This window comes from Parasteatoda tepidariorum, chromosome 8 (assembly GCF_982258835.1).
Source record: "Parasteatoda tepidariorum strain Cologne lab strain chromosome 8, Ptep-v5.0, whole genome shotgun sequence".
Classification (NCBI taxonomy): Eukaryota; Metazoa; Arthropoda; class Arachnida; order Araneae; family Theridiidae; genus Parasteatoda; species Parasteatoda tepidariorum.
The window spans coordinates 4,046,762-4,072,299 of NC_141762.1; the positions used below are offsets into that span (position 1 = coordinate 4,046,762).

Consider the following 25,538-nt stretch of genomic DNA (forward strand, 5'->3'; position numbering starts at 1 on the left):
TCTTCAGTTCGTAGAATAATTTGTCCAGGGACTGTTGTTTTATTCAACATATTGCAAATAGTTTTTTAATTAACTAGTTTGGATAGCCATCGATGATTTTTTTAATATTTATTTAAGCTTTAAAAACAAATTACAGTTAAATAATAATTTATTTTCTGAGAATTTGCCATAAAAAGATTCTCCTCAATTGCAGTGTCCATTTCTCAAAAGTATTTAGAATGAATGTGATTTTACTGATAAGCAGGTATTGTTGTTTTAGAATGCGGGGATAGAAAGGGTAGATAAGAAACGATTGATTTGAGAGTTAATACGGTCTGGTTATTCAGGGAAGTGAACAATTCGTAGTCGACATTGATGAATGGGCAACATATGCACTTACGAATGAACTGTTCTGAAATGTACGGGGGTTAGTCGTATGATTGCAAGTTATCTCAAGAAAAGAAATATAGTCTAGTTTTATCAGACGAACATGAGTAGGTGTGAAGTGATTGTAAGAGATAATGGTATGTACTTATACACATTCTATAAATAGTTAACTCAATTATATTAAAATACGAATAAAAATTTTTTATGTGAAGATTTATTTTTGGTAATAAAATTTACTGAATTGTAATGCGAATTAGATAAGTATTTTCTTATTAACTTTAGAAAAAGAGCTTGTTTTAAATTTTTTTTATATATAAATCAGAGATGTTGTTTCTCTCTCTTCATTATTTAATAGTTTATGAATACATTGAAAATCTGCATTTGTTTATTTATTTTAACGCGTCATCAGAATTGTTATATATCAGCTATTGCGACTAGCTTTAAAAAAATTGTAAGAAATACAATTAGATTAATTGCATTGTTAATAAATATTTAATAATATTTTGATTTTTTAGCATAAAGTCAACTTAATTGCATTTAATTATTAAATGTGAACTTCAGAGTAATAACTGATATTTTAAAATGTTATATAAATAATATATATATAAGTACAATTTCATTAGAATTATATTACAAATAGTTTATAATTTTTGAGTTATGGATTTAATTACATTTCTGTAATCTACGTTTGAATGTATCAGCGATAAGTTTAGGAAAATAAAAACAGTTTTTTTAAAAAAGAAAATCTAGTTTTAGACACTTTTTTTTAAAAAAAAAAATTATTATTTTTGCACAAACTGCTCACGCTTATCATTTATTTTTATTCATTGCTATTTTTAAGAAAACATTTTTTCTTTTTGCAAAACATGTTTAGTTTGAAAATATTAGAATTTATTACTTAAGAACAACGATTCTTGCATATTTTACAGCTTTCTGATTTTTTTAAATTTTTATTTATTTATTTATTTTGCTGTACAGAGAACTAAATGCCTAAAACAATTTTTTCAATCCTGCAACATCAGCCGAGTGTAGTTTTTTAATAAAACATTTTTATCTTTTGTTAAACTTCCGATGCAGTTATTTTATACTTCCAGTACTTGAGAAGAGAATTCAACATTTAAATTTAATATTTATTTTAAATAAAATAAAGCTTACGCAGGTGTGTAAGTGTTAAAATAGGTTTTTTCTTAAAACTTTTTAATCTTTTTACACGTGTTGTTACACATGTTTATGTTGGAAGAGTATAAAAGCAACACGTTATGCTATTTTTATATTTTTCATGTTGTTCACGTTGCTCGTGTTATGCATTTATATCTTACCTGTTCCTGCTACCAATCAGACTAAAGATACATTTAATTTCTTCTATGACGTTAAATATTTTTTAATTAAATGCCCCACTAATCCTAAGAATTATTAATTATCGTAATGAATTCGTAATTTGTGACATAAATTTATAATTAAACTAATTAATTTTTTAAAAAAATGCGTATATTTTGTTAGTGATGTATACCAGGTGTTTATTAGAAATAAATTTCTTAAAATATTAGTACACTAGTACCTAATGAAAATGTGGTATAACTACCACTAATAATATTAAATACCAATTCAGTAGTATATAAGACTTGTTAACTCGATTCTATATAGAGGTACACTTTGAGAGATGAAAGATGGCATAGTCGATAATAAACTCCGCACATTGGTGACCTCCAGGCGTGATACGAACAAAGAATACTTACACTCGTACAAAGAATATTAGAACTCGGCAACATCGATAGATGGTCCCCATTAAGCAGTTGATTTGCGTACAAAATAGCGGTAAAAAATCCGGTGAAGTAAATAAGTTTCGCCTAGCTAATAAATAAAAATGAAAAAAAAAATTATAATAATGGGCGAAATGATATAAATGTGGTATTCTAGACTAGTGGTATTCATTCATCGAATTCTATCACAGATAAATATGTTTGAATCAACATAGTTGATTCAAACATACCCCATAAAATTTGAACATTACATTAATTTCAACATCTTGAAATCGATGTTGTTATATGTACTTAAAATCCAGCTAGTTTCAAAACCCCTTAATAGTTTTCTATATTATCAATTCACAAAAAAGGTACAGGTTATCTTTTTATATAATTTCATCAAATGAGTAATTCTCGAACAGTTAAACTAATATCATAAAAAATTTCTTAGTTAGGACTTAGAATAACTTTCCTAGACAAATTTGACTTATTTCAGGGTTCAAGATAAGCAGATGATGAGGTTACAAAGATTTTACTTGCTTTTAATACATCAGATAAATACGGTTTTTGTTAACTTACTTGAGAACTTGATATATAGCCCTCATAAAACCACCTTTAACAACTCGACAGGTAATCCACTTACTAGAGTGATTAAATTGATATATTCTACTGTACTGTACTATGTATGATACAAAGTAAACACAAAGCAGCTTGGAACACAGTGTTTGTACAAATACATTTTTTGATTCAGACGTTTCGACATATTTTTCTTTCAAAATCTCACAGAGAAAAGCAAAATCATGTTGTTTAAAAAAATGTATGCTTCGTATTTAAAGTCAACATATTTAAATCAAGTATTTTAACCAAAGTGTTTTAAACATAACAGCCCTTATCGAAGTAAAAATGCAAATATAAATTTTGTTTTATTTATATTCTAATAATGTTGCGAGTGAGTCATTAGTACTTTTATGGATCACCTACTGCGGATATGATGAAGTACATCACTGAATTTCGTATTATTTTTATCCTATTCGTCATCAATATTGTATTTTAGCAATAGCTTACTAGCAAGTGACGTAATGTGGGTATTTCGATCCTTATTGGTTGTTTAAATGTCAACTGTTCTTTCTATTTTATTTCGAGTAAGCTAAGTCTGTCAATTATCAACTCTTTTACATGACACGTTCTAATTTTTTTCACAGAGATTTCAATTCTTTCACTATATATTTACACAAAGACTTAACAAAAAGACAGGCACGAAGCCATGCAGAACATAAACAAACTAACTATGCAAAGAAGTTTGCCAGGTACTCAAATCAAAAACATATCACGGTTAGAATAAAATACATAAACAATAAATCTAAATTAAGTAAAGAAGTAGACGAGAAAGAATTATATTTCAACTAATTCGATGTGCGATACAGTTCTGTATTAATTAATTTAGCGATAATTAACATTCTAACTTATGTAGACAGGGTTGGGTTTTTGACGTCAAAAAGTGGTTTTTGACATGACAAGGGTATAATACTGGTTTAAACCGTCGAAAACCCGTCAAAAAAGTCAAATACTGAAGTTTGCTAAGGAAATTTGTAAACTTCAAAACTATCAACAGTTGCCATGCATTATATTGAAATTTAATTATACTATAGTAATCAGCAGGTTTTAAAATATTTTTTAATTAAAATAAAGGTAAAATAACGTATTTAAAATCTCAGAAATTTATATTCAAATGCATGTGCATAAAATTTTTTTAAATATTTATTACTAAGCATTTTAGACATATAAGGAACATATAACTAATATTTATAAGGAACTTACAAGTTATGCTGTATAAATACAAACTTGATACAAGTGTATAAAAAAATTTTTTTTTTAATGTTATATCGAATATCTTTATTATCCAGTATGTTAATTTGAATTTAAAAGTAGTTATATTTATGAATAATGATAAATATAATTCATATTGTTTATTATATTTATTTATAATTATTACACTTATCATTTTAAAACAATTTTTATCTCTTAATTTTTTTTTTCTCCACTTGTATTAAGAATACAAATAATGTATATCTTGGAAGCAAGAAGTAATTATTCAACAGCTGAATATTTAGATATTCAACAAAACTATATAGTATTCAGCAAAATGAAATTCACAAGTATTTGGATAAACTAAATTTTCAGCATAGTAAATGAATAGGCTGAATACGCTTTAGAAGAGCTAAAAATAGACAAAAATTCCCTGATTATGAATGTTGCATGTGCCCAACCTGTTTAAAAGATTTTTCTTTAAAAGATGTGTAATGTACAAAACTGCTAATGTTTATCTCTAAAAATGTCTAATTTTTAGTATAATCTATACTATACACTAAATTTGGTTATAAATAAATTTCTTAATAATATCACTGCAGATTTTCAATAACACATGAAAATGAAAACATAATATTACAAAAGATGTGAGTTTTCAAAAGTACAAGATTTTGGTTACTATTCAAAATATAAGTGTTTCTTCAAAATTTTAAATTTAGAAACACTATCCATTATAAAAAATATATAAATTTTATGTATTAATTAAATTTCACATATGAATATAGGTTTTTGACATTTTTGACAGTGAGGTTTTTGACGTGACGGTTTAAACCATGGTTTAAACTGTCACATGTCAAAAACCTGCCAACCCTGTGTATGGAGAAAATTAGCTCATCTTTAATGCGCCATTTTGTTGAGAAAGATTAGCCGACGTCATAGCTCACATGTGTGGGAAGTCTTCTTCTTCCTCAATTGTAACACTGATAAACGTTTGTAATTATTTATACAGTCAGAAGTTTAAAAATTACACCAAACCAATGATTATTGTACCGAGTTAAAATGATAAGATTTCATATAGTATAAAATAGAAGTATTATTAGAATTAGAAATACAAGACTTCTGACTATTGTAAAGATGTATTTAATGATCACCCTGTTGCTGGGCTATCCAAAAATTTTATAAAGATATTTGAGTAAAAAATTTATTGAATAAAAAACATTTTATTCGACGAATGTCGAGTTATATGAAAGCATGCTTTTGATAGAATATGATTATACACCAGATTGTGCTTATTTAATGTGATTATTTTTTATTTTTTAGCTTTTTTTCTCAATAACTGATACAGTTTCAATAATATACATACGTATGAATAAATTTGGAATAAAATATTTATCAATTTCTTGAATATATATTTTATAAATATTAATAAAAATGCGTAGTCAAAATTTTTACATCGCAAATTTCTCAGCGTCTTATAGGGTAAACTAACCAGTGAAGGAACACTTAAGCTTAGCATGCCTATAAAAAAAATCATAAAAATTTCAAAATTTGTAATTTTAGCTAAATGATAGTGTCGACGAATTTGTTATTAAATGCAAATTATGTAAAAAAAAATTTAGATAACCTACATAATATTGTTTTAAGCTTTTGGTGGTTTAAATAATAAGTAGTAAGATAACCAAGTGAAGGAACAGTTCTTAGCAGTGAATAAACACTAAATTTTCCAGAATCCATTAAAATTCGTTAAAGTAAACATATGCATTTTAATATTTTAACAGGATTCAATTGGTCTTTAAAAACGTAAGAGCATCAATATTGCAAAAATTATATTTAACATAAAAATTAAAATTTTGAGACCAGATATTTTGAGTTAATGAAATAAAATATTTTATCTTTTAAGTTTTTGTGCCCCTATTTCAGTTTCTTAAGGATCTTACAAGCTCTGTTTAAAAAGAGAGTATCAGATATATATTTAAGGAAATAAAAATAATCATAGTAGCAGTATTTGGTGGTAAATGTAGTTTATCGTAATTGAAGAATATGCTGTGCGACACTTTATGATGAATTTGCAAACGTAAGTTTCAGAATGTATCGAAACATGAGGATGTTATTTTCTAATCATCTTTATCCAAAGGAAACCATGTTACCTAAATATCTAGCAGAATGAAGCGATTTTTTAAACAATTAATCATACAATATGCAACATATTATTTTAATATCTTATTATTGAACATAACATATTTCAATGTTTTTAAAATGCCACTAAGCATTCAGCAATTCCTTGAGTTATAGAAAAAAAGAAATATCGTAAATTATAGAAAACTCTGTGAATGTGCATTAGAATTACTATACAATCTACATTTTATTTTTCAAGCACTTTTTTCCCCTTCAAACTTTCTTGTCTCGAAGACTCGATTAAAGCTGTAAAAATGATAATTCCTAAAATTTTGAATGTAGCTATAATAAGTTATGTTAATTTGATTTTAGTATGAAATCCTCGAATAAATATAGCAAAAACAACATAATCTAAATAATATCAGATAAAAAGTTCATGTGTTTAAATTCTAAAAACTTAGAACATCATAAATAATTTATAAATCGATTCAAATTTTCTTTTCAAAGGGGATTAAAATAATTTTTTTTTTTGCTTTCTGGACAGAAATCAGCTTAAAAATTGTTAATTGCCAAGAAACTTCGAGATATTTTCTATTGACAATTAATAAAACCTCTCCAAGCAATCACAGAACCTTATTTCAATTTTTTTACGGACAGATTTTGGTTGCCTAGTAAAATTAAGCATTCCTCTTTTGAATTAGTCAATGGGTTATCTTAAAATATTCATTAGCGCAGGCGACTTTTTTTGGCGGTTTTCTGGACTATCGCCAAATATATAAACCTTTAATGCGACCCAATTTACGATCCAATTTTTTTAAAATTTTGTCTACCCCCCAAATTCAAGTGATGTAAAAAAAAAAAATTTATGTTTATTCAGAGAAAGTACGTTTTTGTGTCTGATTTCGTAACTTAGTAAATAGTTTGCACTAATTAATTTTGTGGTACTTTCACGTATTATATAATGCATATTTATTGTCAAAATTGATTTCGAAAATTTTATATATCTGCAGTTTTTCAGGAAAACCAGTTAGGTTAATTTAAAAAAATAATTGACATCAAATTTTTTAAATTTTTTTTTTCAAAAAACTTTCCAAATTAATTGAAGTATGTAATTGCAAATCAATTAATTAATTAATAATTAATTAACAATCAATTAATAATTAATCAATTATTAATTAATTTTTTGATTAATTTATTAATTAGCAAATTAATTCCAAATCAATTGGATTATGAGACAATTACAATAACTAATAGTCTGCATTGAAGTAATAAAACACCGATTTTTCTATATATTGAATTATTTTTTATCTCTCACAGGACCTTATATGGGCCGAAAGGAATGTTAATTAATTTATTAATTAGCAAATTAATTAATTATCCAATTAATTAGAATATGAGACAATTACAATAACTAATAGTCTGCATTGAAGTAATAAAATACCGATGTTTCTATACATTGAATTATTTTTTATTTCTCACAGAACCTTCTATGGGCCGAAACGAATGTTGCCCCCTAAAATTATTCCTCATAAGACATACATCCCACTAGTTTATTTCAAAATTGGCGAGTCACACTTCCCTAGTTTCCCTTGTGAGTACTATATTTAACCAAAATAATGCGTTTAAATGTGTCCTAATCAAATTTTTTATTCACAATAAATCAAAAGTTGTTCACAAAAGTTCACAAACACAAAGTTCTCAAATGCAAAAGTTCACCCGTTCTATAATTACATTTGTAAATTCACTTACCCATAAAGATAATAAAATTGTAATGTTAAATGCAATACTATCAGTAAATGTATTATATTCTAATTGTAAATCTAATCATGTTTGCAATATTTCGAATTTAATAAATAGGTCTTATATATTTCGATATATTTCTTGGCCAAGTTGAAGCATATCGCCAAGTTAGTGCTTGATTTTTATAAATTGCACCCCTCACATGTCGATGAGGAGAGAGATCTACCTTCAAACGTTATCAACTAGCAGCGCAATCAGCATACTGTAAGGGGTGGGGGTTATAATTGAGGCAATTACTGAGCGCAGTCCACCATTGCCCCTTTCATATAACTCGACATTCGTAGAATAAAATGTTTTTTATTCAATAAAATTTTTTACCCAAATTTCTTTATTAAATTTTTAGACGACTAAAAAAGACACATCGTATTTTATAGTTTTGAAAAAATGAAAATAAAAAGATAAGCAAACGATTAATAGCGAAAAAAATATGAATGAAATTTTACGCTATGCGCGCTAAATCAATTTCCGCCTAAGTTTATCACCCATTTAATTATTTCTTCATTGTCGCCAAATTATTTTTTTTAAATAATTAATTTTAATTTTTCTCATCTTCCAATGAATAAAAACAGTTGAAACTTTAGATATTTCAATTGAAAAATATGTAGATTAATATGGTATAAAAAAATTCGTACCTTATAATTCAACATTTTTTCATCCTCACTTTAATTAAATAATAAAAAAGAATAAATAGTTACTAAAAAAAATTTTTCATGAAATTATCTTTGGGTAAATGAGTTTTAGGAGTGGGCGCAATTTCTTTTTTAATTGCTTCATTAGTTTTGAAAATATGACTGAAAACGAAAAAAGCGAAATTAACATTAAGGGGTCCAAACTTTGAACCGCTCTCCTGACCAAACTATGGGTCCACATTTTCCAGATTGCGGCTACCCCCTATATTTTGAAAATAAGGAATCCAAATATGTAAAAAAAATATATGTTTATTCAGAGAAAGTACGTTTTGTGTCTGATTTCGTAACTTAATTAATAGTTAGCACTAATTAATTAGCATATTTAAGGTCACCCCCAGGAACCACTAAGATTGACACTTAGTTCGTGAAAATCCGATCATTAGAACAAAAGTAATTCAGGGTGATATTTTTTTTTTTGTTTTTTTTTTTTGCGGACGTTACATGGCTAAAAATTAAATTCTTTCATCATACTGCAAGTTCAAACAAAAATACAAAATATAGAGCCAATGATACCGTATATCTTACGTATATCAATATACGACTACTCATGTTTTATGCTAGCACCTGCAATTACCAGTTGATTGAACTACACGAAATTACCACTGCGCGATACCACAAAGCGGTAGTTAATAATTGGTATTCAAAAATGTATTCAATAACCGATTTGTTAAAAATATCTTAAGTTAATAAAAAGTATACAAATTTTCGTTTAAAAGCAAAAAAAAAATTAAAAAAATCATAAAATGGTAATTAAATTGCATGAAACATAACCTAAGTATTGTAAACAATACTTGATTTCTCCTAAACCAGTAACATGTAGATTAAATGTATGACTTAGGTTCGTGATAAATTACGTATGCATTACGTTCTTCGAACTCTTTTTATTCAAATCTTTAATTCAAAACTAAATTTAAAAATTGTATTTTACAGATAGAATCCGTAAGGATAAAAGATCTGGAAGCTGGACACTCATGACTTTTAAAACAGAATCGACTGAAAGAGCTGACTTCATAAATCATTTTTCTGAACTTCCTTCTTTGCAGAGTATTGCAGTCGTGTCGATTGCAATTGGGCTATGTACGGCTCCTGATATAAGGAATGAAATGACATCTTCTTTCTTATCATCTCTCATAAACTATAGCAAGGATATGGCTGAGTTGGAGAGCAGAATATTAAACAAATTGTCTAATAGCTCTTTGCCCTCATCGCTGAAGACAAAAATCTCATACGTTATTCGACCCATTTTGTGGCAGTTGTGGAAAGCGTTTCGTAGTTACTGTAGATGGACAGGATATAAAGAAAATCTCTGTGATGAGCATTACATGAAGTGTGGTACAATTTATTGGACAGTTGAGGGGACAGTTGACACAGTGAAATCCCTTACGGAACTATTCAATAATGGAAGCTTAGGAAGCTTAGATATTTGCCATTTGTATGAGATAGCCTGCTCTCACTGTTTAAGGGAATATGCTTCGATTTTGTGGGAGAAGATTCCAGAGGAATTTAGAAACCGATTTAGAATCGCTACGGTAACAAATAAATACCACCACGATTTGATTATATATTGGACATGTGTCCTCGAGAATAATTTAGGGAGTTTTCTAACTAGACTCATAGATCCTAAAAATGTATACGATGATAAGCTTAGTATTGATGCAAATATGATTGCTTGTTCGATTCTAATGGGTAACATAGTTGCCCTAAAGTATTTTTGGAAAAAATTGACGGAGAATGAGAAAAATGATCATTTGAGTAAATGGCTTTTGCAAGCCACTCGACGTGTGGGAGTTCAAAATCCTTCACTTTATGTGTATTCTTCAGAAGCTTTAGATGTTTTATGTTTTTTATTATCTCATATCAATCGTAGAACTCAAATGATCGAATTTTTTCGGAATCATTCTCGAGTATTAGTGTTTTTGTACGAAAGTTGGCCATATCAAAGAATATTCTTGTCCACTATTTCTGAACTATTGGATAATCTTCAAGAAGACATTTATTCATGTATAATGCTGAATATTAGTTCCAAGATGAGTAAAATGGGAAATGAAATGATGATTTTTGAAGAAATATGGAGTGCCAGTTCATTTAGACTAAGACGATCATTTCGGAAAAATGAGCTTCTTTGCAAAGAAGTGTTGTTGCATTTGCTGAAATTAGAAAATCTGAACATGGCTATTAGGATCTTCAATGATGCTTCCAAAGAAGAGATTAAGCTATTTATCTGCTTCATGTTTGGTCGGCCTGAATTTCGCCGTGCTATTTATTCAAGCAATCTGAATTCGCTTCACATGTTATTATCAAAATCTACCTTGCCACCAGAATGTTATCCCTATAAAATGAATAGCAGCGAGCAAGATAGACTGATAATATCGTGGCTAATTAGACTTAGCAATTGTCATATTTGTATTGAGTGGATATGCGATGGCAACATCCAAGCTGCTGAGTCCTTCTTGATTTGGGTTTATCAATCTGTGGAAATTGAAACATTTAAGAAAACAATATCATCTCCAAATGTTATCTATTTGACATTAATATTTTTGTCCAACTATGAGCGTGTGGACCAGTTCATGAATTGGTATTTCCGGACGGGAGAGGAAATTCAACAATTTAAAGCAGACTTTGTGCGAAAATGGAGTAATTATTATTTCAAGCGATTCATAGACATGCCGTTCATTGTATCAAGAAGAGAAGGCGATGTGTTGCAAAAATTTATAAACTACAACTTGTCTTCTCTTGAAAACGTTGTAGAATTTCGACTTATTTGTCGTAGTTGTATAGAGTATGCACTGAGTAAAGGTTTTCTTGAAAGTGCCACCTTACTTTTGAATGCATCTTTTGATAATATCAATGAAGTGAAGCGATACAAAAACGAACTTATACTATCTGAGAAAGGAATTAAAAAGGATTTAATCTTAAAGCAATCACTAACTGATGCTGACTGGAATCATGTGAAAGAAATTGTATTGTGGTCGTCGCCTCTAACCTTAAATACAGTCACAGAATTAAAGTCACTAATTCTGGAGCAGAAGAATAGTCACTCTTTTCAAGATAAATTGAATCCACAGATTTCAGCTCTCCTTGATTTACTGGAGAATGTTGTTGAGAAAGATAGCAGATTATAGTTGATCATTTTTTTGCTATCAATAACGAATTTAAATAAAATCATATTCACTGTCAAAATACAAATCATTTTCACTGCTCAATCACTGTCAAAAGATGAATTGTGTTGTGATAAATATGTAATTCCATTTTTGAGCGTTAGTTGTTTAATGTTTATGAAACAATATCCGCTATACATTATTTGCCACAACTTTAATAATTAATTTAATTGTCGCAACTTTATTTTTTTATTCTCGTTATATCTGAAGAGAAATCAACAATTTTAAGTGGTTTATTTTTCCTCACTATTCCCAAAAACAGTCACTAGGAAGATGTTCAAAAGGAAAGGAAATAACAGAAAAAAGAAGAAAAGGGGGGGAAAGAAAATAATAATAAAAATAATAAATAATAAAAATAAATAAACAAAAATCCGAAAAAAAGGGTTAAAAATTTACAAAAAAAAAGATATAATCTTTTCATCAGCCCACACTATTATATCCGCAAGAAAGAGTGCTTTCTAATATTGTCTCAAAATAGACAAAGTAAAATATATCGATACAATAGTGTGAGGAGCACTCAAAATTTTTTTATGAAAATACAACAATAAAAACATGTGTTTACGTGTTATTTTTACTTATTGTGTTCTATATATATTTTTTTTATTGTTGTATTTTCATAAAAAAATTTTGAGTGCTCCTCATACTATTGTATCGATATATTTTGCTTTGTCTATATTGATACTATGGAGGCGTAATATTCAGGGTACCAATTTTATGGAGAAGGAATTATTTCCTGTGTGGTTGGAGGGTATACTGGACTAGTTGAAGATTGTGATGAAAACAGAAGATGATGAAAATTAACGGTTGAACCGGATCATACTTAATAAAAAGCTTTTATTTTATAGTATTTGCAGAGCTTGAGTTACAAAATATAAATATTATTCATAAGAATTTCAGTTGAATAAGTTTTGCATAGTAATATTAATAAGGACAGGCCATGGGAGACAAATCCCCCACGACCTGTCTAAACTAAAGCCAAATTAAAAAGTACGTGTAATTTGTTCCCAACGAATACAGAAGCATAGGTAGGAGATCCAAAATTGGCGAATTATCAAAATATAGCATAGCCAAAAAAAAGCCAACCAGCATAATAATATTGGTTTTAAAAGAATACCTTGGCGATCACGAGTCGCCAACAAATTTATGAGAATAATTACAACCATGCAACTGAAATATATTTTCGGTTAGAAATCAGAATAAAAAGCTATAAATAGATTTTTGTTTTCGATTAGAGGCGACAGTGAATAAATAAGTCTGCCTAGTAATGAAATAAAAAAAGTATCCGTTACATTCATCTATCTATAAGAGAAGAAAATATATTTTATATTTGTTTTAAAAGATTAAGTCTTTGATTTATTTTAAATATAATTCTATTAATAAAAATAAGCTTAAGTAATCAAAGATATTTTAAAAGATGGGAAATAAATATGTAATGACAATTGTGGCATCACATATTTTCCTGGAGACTTTCATTTTTGTTTCATCCATTTACTTTCATTACTGGCCTTAATGAACAATCATGAATTCCACTATACGAACATTAGAGGCTACTGACGGAGAAACAAACCTTCCGTCATAGATACAATATTAGAAAGTACTCTTTCTTGCGGATATAATCGTGTGGGCTGATGAAAAGATTATATCTTTTCTTTTTTTTTTGTTAATTTTTATCCTTTTTTTTCCAGATTTTTGCTTATTTATTTATTTTATTATTATTATTTATTATTTTTATTATTATTTTCCTTTCCCCCCTTTTTTTTCTTTTTGCTGTAATTTCCTTTATTTTTGAACTTATTCTATTAGATCTATTTACTTTGCAGCTTATGCGTATTAAATAAAACTTATTTTCTTATTTTCTTCGTGTTTTTTGTTTTTATTTATTTTGATATATATATATATATATATACAAGGTAATAATATATTGTACTGAGTAATTCAATGTTTATAATTAATAAAAGGTCGAATTTTTAATGCAGAATTTTAATTCGATGATTTTTATCATCAAAATTAATAACATTTATTGAATAATATTAATTATGTAATTGAATATTTAGCAGATTATTGGTAAATTAAAATATCTTTAGCCACGGATTTTAGCAACACCTCCTAGAAAGAACAGGCCTCAGCACGGGTTACCATAAATATCCCTTAGTAGTCCAAACGTAATGACATAGTTTGTATTTTCAATCACTGCGCAGCTTAGTACCCCTAACGTAATGACATCTTTTTTATTTTTCGTCTACTGCGCAGTTAACTTCGTCACATCGGACTACTAAATTGATCCGTGCTGAGGCCTTTCTACTTCTAGGAGGTGTTGATTTTAGTCGAATTGGTTTTGTACATGAAAAATTATCAATATTGATAGCTAAAATATTTTTAAGCAAATTTATTATTTTATTAATTTTAATGCACAATTAACTCAATTATTATAACTCAAGATCTCTCTCTCTCTCTTTATATATATATATATATATATATATATATATATATATATATATATATATATATATAATAAATAAATAAATACAAGAAAACACTAAGAAAGTAAAGAAAAACAATAAGTAACATTTATTGCGCTTAAGCTGCAAGTAAACAGCACTCATTAGATAAGTTCAAAATGAAGAATAAAACAAAGAAAAATTATAGACATATGAAAAAAAGGGGGTGGGAAATAATAAGTAAAAAAAAAAAAAAAAAAAAAAAAAAAAAAAAAAAATATTTTATTTTTAAAAAAAAAAAAAAAAAAAAAAGTGAAATGTTAATTAAAAAACCGGAAAAAAAAGAGATAATCTTTTCTTCAGCCCACACGATTATATCCGCAAAACAGAGTGCTTTCTGATATTGTATCAATAAAGCCAAAGCAAAATATATTAATACAATAGTGTGAGGAGCACTCAAAAAAATTTTTTTTATAAAATAACTACGTAAAAATAGATCATAAAAAGTAAATATAACATGTAAAAACAGATAATAAAATAAAATAAAATAAAAATAAAAAACATTAAAAAGGGGGGACTATAAAGCGAGTAGCAAAATCATAACAACTTACTTGGACAGTTATTTTTCAAGAATGATTTAAAAATGTTTTCGCAGAAAGATTGCCAGATTACAAAATATGAAAACAAAAGATGAAAACAAAAGCGCAAATTGAGTGTAACAAAAGGGTTCTAAAGTGTCGTTCTTACTGCACTGCTGAAGTGATTTGTTATTCTGAGTTTTGATTTGTTAGTTACCAAGGATGGGCCCGAAATGGATGTGCACAAGGTAATATTATACTGGATAATTTTAAAAATTGATCATAAATAGTTTTAGAAGATAGATGTTTATTTAAGAAAAAATATAAAATAGAAAAGAGAAACATAAATTGCCTGCTTTGTAAATAATTTTAGCCGCGGATTTGCACGATATGGATTAGTACATAGAAAAATTATTTAAATTATCAAAGAAAAAATTTTAATAGATAATTTTTAACACGGATTTGCCCGAAATGGATTTGCACATGGAAAAATTAACAAAGAAAAAATTTTAGCAGATAATTTTAACCACGGATTTGCCCGAAATGGATTTGCACATGGAATTGTATAAATTAATAAAGAAATTTTTAGCAAACAATTTATCCACGGATTTGCCCGAAATGGATTTGCACATGGAAAAACTGTATAGATTAACAAGGGAAATTATTTAGCAAAGGAATTTTTAGTAAATAATTCTAACCACGGATTTGCCCGAAATGGATTTGCACATGGAAAGATTAACAAAGAAAAAATTTTAGTACATAATTATAGCCACGGATTTGCCCGAAATGGATTTGCACATGGAAAAATTACATAAATTAACAAAGAAATTATTTAGTAAATAATTTTGGCAATGAATTTTGGCCTGAAATGGATTTGCACATGGGAAAATCATAAAAATTAACAAAAAAAAAAAATGTTTAGAAAATATATCCACCAAAATATACGATTAATTCAATGATTTTATATAAAATTTTATTACATTAGTTGGGTATCCATTGTTTTTTATCAGATTTTGAAAGAGTTTATCGATTTGTATTTTGGATAAATAAATATTACTACATATTCTTTTAATTCTGTTCATTTCATTAAAAGTGGTATTTAAATAGATGCTCCTAGAAACATTAGAATTCCAAGTAACTAGTTTATTAATATTAAAATTAAAATCATTTCTTTTATCGTATAAATCAACAAAGCAGATATTTTCAACTTTCATAATACCCAAATCCAAAAAATTGAAATTAATATTATCATCATGATTACGAAGTAAGATTAATTCCTCAGGGTATATATCACTCAATAAAACAGTAAAATCTTGGAAATTAAAGATAATTAAGTCATCAATATATCTAAAAACAAATTTAATACTCAGAGTAAAATTTTTTTCATAATAATGCAAAAATAAGTTAGCTAAGAGAGATCAAATTAATGGAATACCACAGGGATCTAATTATTCATCTCTCTTAGCTAACTTATTTTTGCATTATTATGAAAAAAATTTTACTCTGAGTATTAAATTTGTTTTTAGATATATTGATGACTTAATTATCTTTAATTTCCAAGATTTTACTGTTTTATTGAGTGATATATACCCTGAGGAATTAATCTTACTTCGTAATCATGATGATAATATTAATTTCAATTTTTTGGATTTGGGTATTATGAAAGTTGAAAATATCTGCTTTGTTGATTTATACGATAAAAGAAATGATTTTAATTTTAATATTAATAAACTAGTTACTTGGAATTCTAATGTTTCTAGGAGCATCTATTTAAATACCACTTTTAATGAAATGAACAGAATTAAAAGAATATGTAGTAATATTTATTTATCCAAAATACAAATCGATAAACTCTTTCAAAATCTGATAAAAAACAATGGATACCCAACTAATGTAATAAAATTTTATATAAAATCATTGAATTAATCGTATATTTTGGTGGATATATTTTCTAAACATTTTTTTTTTTTGTTAATTTTTATGATTTTCCCATGTGCAAATCCATTTCAGGCCAAAATTCATTGCCAAAATTATTTACTAAATAATTTCTTTGTTAATTTATGTAATTTTTCCATGTGCAAATCCATTTCGGGCAAATCCGTGGCTATAATTATGTACTAAAATTTTTTCTTTGTTAATCTTTCCATGTGCAAATCCATTTCGGGCAAATCCGTGGTTAGAATTATTTACTAAAAATTCCTTTGCTAAATAATTTCCCTTGTTAATCTATACAGTTTTTCCATGTGCAAATCCATTTCGGGCAAATCCGTGGATAAATTGTTTGCTAAAAATTTCTTTATTAATTTATACAATTCCATGTGCAAATCCATTTCGGGCAAATCCGTGGTTAAAATTATCTGCTAAAATTTTTTCTTTGTTAATTTTTCCATGTGCAAATCCATTTCGGGCAAATCCGTGTTAAAAATTATCTATTAAAATTTTTTCTTTGATAATTTAAATAATTTTTCTATGTACTAATCCATATCGTGCAAATCCGCGGCTAAAATTATTTACAAAGCAGGCAATTTATGTTTCTCTTTTCTATTTTATATTTTTTCTTAAATAAACATCTATCTTCTAAAACTATTTATGATCAATTTTTAAAATTATCCAGTATAATATTACCTTGTGCACATCCATTTCGGGCCCATCCTTGGTAACTAACAAATCAAAACTCAGAATAACAAATCACTTCAGCAGTGCAGTAAGAACGACACTTTAGAACCCTTTTGTTACACTCAATTTGCGCTTTTGTTTTCATCTTTTGTTTTCATATTTTGTAATCTGGCAATCTTTCTGCGAAAACATTTTTAAATCATTCTTGAAAAATAACTGTCCAAGTAAGTTGTTATGATTTTGCTACTCGCTTTATAGTCCCCCCTTTTTAATGTTTTTTATTTTTATTTTATTTTATTTTATTATCTGTTTTTACATGTTATATTTACTTTTTATGATCTATTTTTACGTAGTTATTTTATAAAAAAAATTTTTTTGAGTGCTCCTCACACTATTGTATTAATATATTTTGCTTTGGCTTTATTGATACAATATCAGAAAGCACTCTGTTTTGCGGATATAATCGTGTGGGCTGAAGAAAAGATTATCTCTTTTTTTTCCGGTTTTTTAATTAACATTTCACTTTTTTTTTTTTTTTTTTTTTTTTTTTTTTAAGATAAAATATTGTTTGTTGTTTTTTTTTTTTTTTTTTTTTTTTTTACTTATTATTTCCCACCCCCTTTTTTTCATATGTCTATAATTTTTCTTTGTTTTATTCTTCATTTTGAACTTATATATATATATATATATATATATATATATATATATACAGTGAAACCTCTGTTAAGCGGACATTCTTGGGACCAAAAACTTTGTCCGTTTATGAGAGTTGTCCGTTTACGGGAAGGGTACCTTTAACACCGTAAATTGTTTTTAGAATATTCTCAAAGATGTAGAAATAATTAAATAATATCTACAAGGATATTGTAAATGTCTACAAGAATATTTATTTAAACAATAAGAATGATAAAAAAGAATATATAAAGAAGTTTGATATAAATACATAATTCTGGATGTAGCTACAGATAAATAAATATAATTTTCCTATTAGCATAGATACTCAAGTTAGACATATGATACCAAATAGGAGCGTACTGTCCTCAGTCCGTTTCAATTATTAGGTTCACATCCCCTTACACCTAATTATCATTTGATAGGGAGCATGGTTATATATATATATATATATATATATATATATATATATATATATATATATATATATATATATATATATATATATATATATATATATATATATATATATATATAAAGAGAGAGGAAGAAAAATTCTGGAAGGAAAAAATAATCTTTACCTCTAACGAAGCACTGGAAAAAATCTTTTTTTCCCTTTAATTTGAACAGAAGGAAAAAAATAATTTAGCAAAGTAATTTAGGAGTGTTAACTGTAAGGTAAATTTTGTTTTTAATAATATTAAAGATAATGAATAATTCAGAAAAGAAAAATGTAGGGTGCGAAAAATGAAGCTGTATACATAAGATTGGGCCGGGGGGGGATGAAATATTTTGAAATAATATAATTGTGGCAATATTACGAATCGGGGAAAATAAACTGCTGTAAAAAGACCAATTAAATAATTCGAGCAGCGATGGCTCAGGGAATAGAGAACTCATCTCCCAATGAGGTGACCAAAGTTCGAGTCCCAGCTGCGGCTAGTTAATACGAATTCTGCTCCTGGATCTCACCAACCAGAGTGCTGATGTAAAATATCCTTGGTGGTAGACGGATCAGAATCCCTTTCTCATGGTACTATCCAGACGAGTTTACCGTGGTTTTCCTCTCCATGTAACGCAAATCTGGATTAGTTCCAAAATAGAAGGCTATGGAGTTCAACAATGATAGTCGTAGACTCAGAATTGAGTTGGCTGTTTAACATCGGTTTTAAAATATATTACTTATAAATTAAATTAAATCGGCTTATGTTTGGTTTTAAAATATATTACTTATAAATTAAATTAAATCGGCTTATGTTTCCTATCATGCATGTGCCCTAACTGGAAAAATTTACATTCTTATGATAATACAGCCTACGATATTGCAAAAATTTGCAACATCGCTCTTTTTGAAATTAAAAGTATCGTAACCAATAACCTTTAAAGTTATATGTGTGAACATTAAGATGTTAGGAGCTAAGTGTTTAAAGCAGTATTTCATATATATATATATATAAGTAGTAAGGGCCACGATATAGGGGACGGAAGTGACGTCATCATGGGAAGTCAACCGGAGCTTATTTCTGCCCCAACCGGAAGTGGTTTATTTCTGTCCGCATACAACAGGAAGTTGCTTATTTCTGCCCGCCTACAAACGGAAGTTGCTTATTTCTGCCCGCTTGCTTATCTCTGCCCGCCTGAAAATTGAAACTTCGTCTGCAACGTCATGGGGAGCCTATTTCTTTTTTTCTTAAGCCTAATATATTTTTAGTTTCGGTTTCTGTTTTTAATTTAGTTTCGTTTTTTTAAATATTATTTAATTTATTAGTTTTTTGAGGATGGCAACACTTATTATTTTTAATATCAGTTTTTAAGGATGGCAACACTTATAAACTTTGTTATTTGGGGGAGATATTGAATATTATGAAGTTATGACGTCATCTTTTATTACATAATGAATAAATGATATCATACTTTAACTCTAGGGGGGGGGGCATCTATGTGAGAATAAAATGACCTTAAATCTATTTTAATATTTAATTCTGTTTTATTATTATTTATTAAATATAATTAAGGCTGAGGATCGAACTCACGCCATCAAAAAGTCTTCGGGGGTCTGTAGTTGGATATCATAACCACTGACCCACGAATGCTTGGTTAGATATGTGTTAATAAGTTAAACTTTTGTGTTCTGAACACGTGTATAAATGAAAATGATTTGATAACGATATCATCCTACTGTTTCATCGATACATTTTTCACTTAACCTTTTAACAGTTATTAAATAATTATTTCTGCCCCTCTTAATGTTATTATAACTTTCTCTGGGTGGCAACGGTACAGACCATACACGTGTTAATTATTACATGATAAATAAATGATATCATGCACATGCTTTTTATTCTAATGGCTCCATCTATACTTAAATATTAAAAAGAAAATATATTAATAACTCTTAATTTTAGTTATTTTTTAATATAAATATAGTTGATAAGACTTTAATTATTATTAACCTAATCAATATTAATGAATGCATTTTAAAATAAATTAATTCAATCTAAAAATAAAAATTTTATTTATTTAGTACTATGAATATTAAAAGTATTAGACTTAAAGGTTTATTAATTTTAAATCAATGAATATTATTTTATAAGATTTTATTCTATCATCTTCGTTTGGATTTACGGATATCAATATAGTCTTGTCATGTTTGAACCCAGAAGACAAGGGAACTCCTAGATCTTGAGACAATGCATGTGTTCGAAGTGGACTTTGTGAGTACGCATGTTATATGAAGAGGAAAACCACGAAAACCTCATACGCTTAGTCCGACGACAAGTAGTGGGCTTGGTTTTTGTTAACCAGTATCCTGTGAATGTACAGAGATCAGAGGAAAAACTTAAGATTTTAATAAAATAAATGTTATCAAATGATATATATTCTAATGGTGTCATCTATACTTAAAATGTTAGAAGTTTAGTTATTTTTTGATATATGTATAGTTGATATAAATGACTGTAATTATTATTAAACTATTCAATATTGCCTATTATTATTCTATTCAGTAAGAAAGTACACCCTTTAATAATTAATACAAAAAAAAAGTTTCAGAACAATATATAGAATTCTCTGAAAAAAACTAGAAAATATAAATAACTTTCTTTTAAAAACTAGAAAATTTTTACAAAAAGCAAAAATATTTTACTAAAAGAGAGAAAATTTTCATAAAAATAAGAAATATTTTCTGAAATGTTAGAAATTTTATACGAAAATAAAAATATTTTCTGAAAACTGAAAAATGTTAATAACAAGTTTGAATTATTTTTACAAAACTAGGATATTTTTTACAAAAAGCAAAAATATTTTACTGAAAGATAGATAATTTTTACAAAAAGCAAAAATTTTTACTAAAAGATAGAAAAATTTCATAAAAATAAGAAATATTTTCTGAAATGTTAGAAATTTTATACGAAAATAAAAATATTTTCTGAAAACTGAAAAATGTTAATAACAAGTTTGAATTATTTTTACAAAACTAGGATATTTTTTACAAAAAGCAAAAATATTTTACTGAAAGATAGATAATTTTTACAAAAAGCAAAAATTTTTACTAAAAGATAGAAAAATTTCATAAAAATAAGAAATATTTTCTGAAATGTTAGAAATTTTTTACAAAAATAAAAAATATTTTTTGGAAACTGGAAAATGTTAATAAAAAGTTTGAAATATTCTTAAAAACTATAATCTATGATTTAATTAATCTATTACGCAATCACACTAATGATGAAAAAATGAATATGATATTAGCAATGAATGGTTGTTAGTTGAAAACTGGACAGATGCCTTTGATTTCACCTAATTTTTAGTTTTGCAAGAGCTCCAACACGTATTAATATAGATATTTAAAAAATATAAATTTTATTAATTTTCTATAAAATCATTTATGAAAAAAATTATTATCTAATTGAAAAACTAATATATAACAATATATCTACGGTGTTTATTCAAACATATTTTTAAATACATTAATAAACTTTTTTTCATCTTTAAACTTATAATTTTATCAACTAATATAGTTTAATTATTATATTAAAGCAACTTATTTTTCAATCTCATGAAAAAAAATATCTGAATTAATTTTATTTTCTATTAGAAAATGAATAATGACATATTTACATAATATTATCAATTATATATTAAATTTCTTTAAAATTACAAATGAATTAATTTAAATCTAAGAAACACATAAAAGGAATTTTTGCCGCTATAAATTCATTTATGTTCAAAAACATATTCATTTTATTTTTATTTAATATTACAATAATGCAAATAGCTTACTTTATTTTGAAAAATACTAGTAAATTTAAAAACTATCTATAGCCATTCTATTTGAAAGTATATATTTAAAGGATACTGATTACAGAACTTGAACATGATATCTATTCCTCACAAAAGTTTACAAAGATAATGTCTGTCCAGGACGTTTGGGGTTTATCCACGTTTTATCAATTAGTCATAATATAAAGTGTAACATACTTGTTATAGAACGTGGGAATACAACTATTTCTCAGAAAATTGTTAAGAAACATATGATGTATGCTCGCAGAAGTGGTTGGATGAAACTTTGAATGAAATGTTATTTTATTAAAATATATTTTGTCTTTATTGATCATTTTCACACATGAAAAAGTTTATATTATCAAGAAAAAATTACACTCTTTAATGATTAATACAAAAAGTTTCAGAAAAATATATAAAATTCTCTGAAAAACTAGGAGGTTTTAGCAAAAACTTAAATATTTTTATAAAACTAACAAATTTTTCACAAAAAGTAAAAATATTTTCTTTAAAGAGAAATTTTTTGTAAAAACATAAATATTTTTCTTGAAAGATAGAAAATTTTTAACAAAAAGTTAAATTTTTTTCTTGAAAGACGAAATTTTTTATAAAAACATGAACATTTTCTGATAAAATAGAAAATTTTGTTAAAAAGTTTGAAATATTTTTATAAAACTAGCAAATTTTTAACAAAAAGTTAAAAAATTTTCTTAAAAGATAGAAATTTTTTGCAAAAACATAAATATTTTCTTAAAAGATTTAAGTATAGATGGAGCCATTAGAATAAAAAGCATGTGCATGGTATCATTTATTTATTATGTAATAATTAACACGTGTATGGTCTGTACCGTTGCCACCCAGAGAAAGTTATAATAACATTAAGAGGGGCAGAAATAATTGTTTAATAACTGTTAAAAGGTTAAGTGAAAAATGTATCGATGAAACAGTAGGATGATATCGTTATCAAATCATTTTCATTTATACACGTGTTCAGAACACAAAAGTTTAACTTATTAACACATATCTAACCAAGCATTCGTGGGTCAGTGGTTATGATATCCAACTACAGACCCCCGAAGACTTTTTGATGGCGTGAGTTCGATCCTCAGCCTTAATTATATTTAATAAATAATAATAAAACAGAATTAAATATTAAAATAGATTTAAAGTCATTTTATTCTCACATAGATGCCCCCCCCCCTAGAGTTAAAGTATGATATCATTTATTCATTATGTAATAAAAGATGACGTCATAACTTCATAATATTCAATATCTCCCCCAAATAACAAAGTTTATAAGTGTTGCCATCCTTAAAAACTGATATTAAAAATAATAAGTGTTGCCATCCTCAAAAAACTAATAAATTAAATAATATTTAAAAAAACGAAACTAAATTAAAAACAGAAACCGAAACTAAAAATATATTAGGCTTAAGAAAAAAAGAAATAGGCTCCCCATGACGTTGCAGACGAAGTTTCAATTTTCAGGCGGGCAGAGATAAGCAAGCGGGCAGAAATAAGCAACTTCCGTTTGTAGGCGGGCAGAAATAAGCAACTTCCTGTTGTACGCGGGCAGAAATAAACCACTTCCGGTTGGGGCAGAAATAAGCTCCGGTTGACTTCCCATGATGACGTCACTTCCGTCCCCTATATCGCGGCCCTTACTACTTATATATATATATATATATATATATAACGTCGTTGCCGAGTGGAAGGATTAAAACAGGTCATAGGTCGGGAAGGAGGGTACAAAATTTATTTATTAATTATTAGACAAGAGCAGTCATGAGAATGAGTAAAAGTGCACATGAAAAGTTGCGCTCCTTGGTTATATGTTAGGGAAAATCTTGCAAAGTAAAATCCGTAAAATGTCTTAATTTAGGGAAAGAGGGAAATCTTAGTAGTTGCTATTGGTTTATGAAAGAGATCGCGCGTCTCCCACACAAAGCAAGGGAAATATGTCCTGCTCTTAATTAAATGCATAGTTGAGCCAAAAATAGATTTAAGAACAGGATGTGGCTTTTAAAAGTGTGAGAAAGTATTTCGAATAGAATAATTAATTAGGATGAAGTTTTACAGCAAAGAAACTAACATAAAAAGATTAATTGAAGCTTTTTATGCTACATCCCCCTTCGCCAAAATTGTTTAATTAGAATCCAAAAATTTTGAAATTATCCATTTGCAAAATCTTCCCTATGGTAGAAGTACAAATAAAATAACCAAATTTGTAATGGTAACAATATATAAAAGTAATATAACTTATAAAACATTTACATATGTTCTCAGTGCAAAAATTTTAACACAATCAAAAATCTGTAGTAGCATTATCAGCAAATTTAAAATTTTCATTCTGAATTAACAGCTTTTTCAATTTCAAAAGTATTTTGTTTAAAGATCACAACACAGCTTTTTCACTATAAGAAGTTTTCTCTACAAAAACACTATTTAAGTTAACTCTTCAGTCATGATAAAAAATAATAGACATTTCTTTAAATGTGTAAGACACAAAATACAAAAAACAGTTTTACAGGAAAAATTTCAATCTGAAATTAGATTTGAGTATTGTTTACCTTGTCTGAAAAAAAAAATGACACAGTGGTTGTTATTCTGAAGTCCAAGATTTCAATATTGTCTTTATTTCACTTTATTTACCTTTCATTTTTTGTCCCTTTAATAGCAAAATATTTGAAATTTTTTTTTTTTTAAATCACCTGAAGTTAGGAATTTATTAATTTTCTTGGATTTGCACAATTCTGTCAACATAATTTTGACAATGTTACGCACCATTATCATATTTAGTCTCAAGAATATTAGAAAACACAAGATCATTTTCAATTCTGCTATTTGAATTTTTTTTTTTTTATGTCCAAAATTTGCCTTCTGTAACTTTTTTTCTTCTCCTTTTCTCTTTTATTTTTCTTTTCTTTCTATTACCTCTATATTTATTGTTACTTTTTCTTTATTGGTATTTTTATTGCAATTATTAACCCGGATTTCAGGAAATATGTGCACAGACAAATTGCTTTTATAATCAGAAAAGGTGATCAGTCTTCTCAGATTTTACATTACAACCCGTTTAACACAATTTATCACTAATTGAAATCCAAAACAAAGCTTTCAAATTTAATATGGTATTAAGGTAAATCAGTTTTTAATTTTTGACTGATCTAGCTATTTTCCTTATTTTTAATCTGAAGTGCAAGTTTGGTTTATTTGCAAATTACCTTTTATTTTTTTATTTTTTCATTTATATCTTTCATTTTTTCTTTTTGGACATAAT

General features: G+C 27.0%; 1 protein-coding gene across 1 annotated transcript; it reads left to right on the forward strand.

The window, feature by feature from the left end:
* Positions 1 to 306: 306 nt before the first annotated feature.
* LOC107446153 (uncharacterized) lies at positions 307 to 11,773 on the forward strand. The gene is made up of 2 exons (XM_016060723.4): positions 307 to 503; positions 9,449 to 11,773. Exons 1-2 carry the CDS (start codon positions 470 to 472, stop codon positions 11,638 to 11,640), a joined length of 2,226 nt encoding a protein of 741 aa, XP_015916209.1. The 5' UTR covers positions 307 to 469; the 3' UTR covers positions 11,641 to 11,773.
* Positions 11,774 to 25,538: the final 13,765 nt, after the last annotated feature.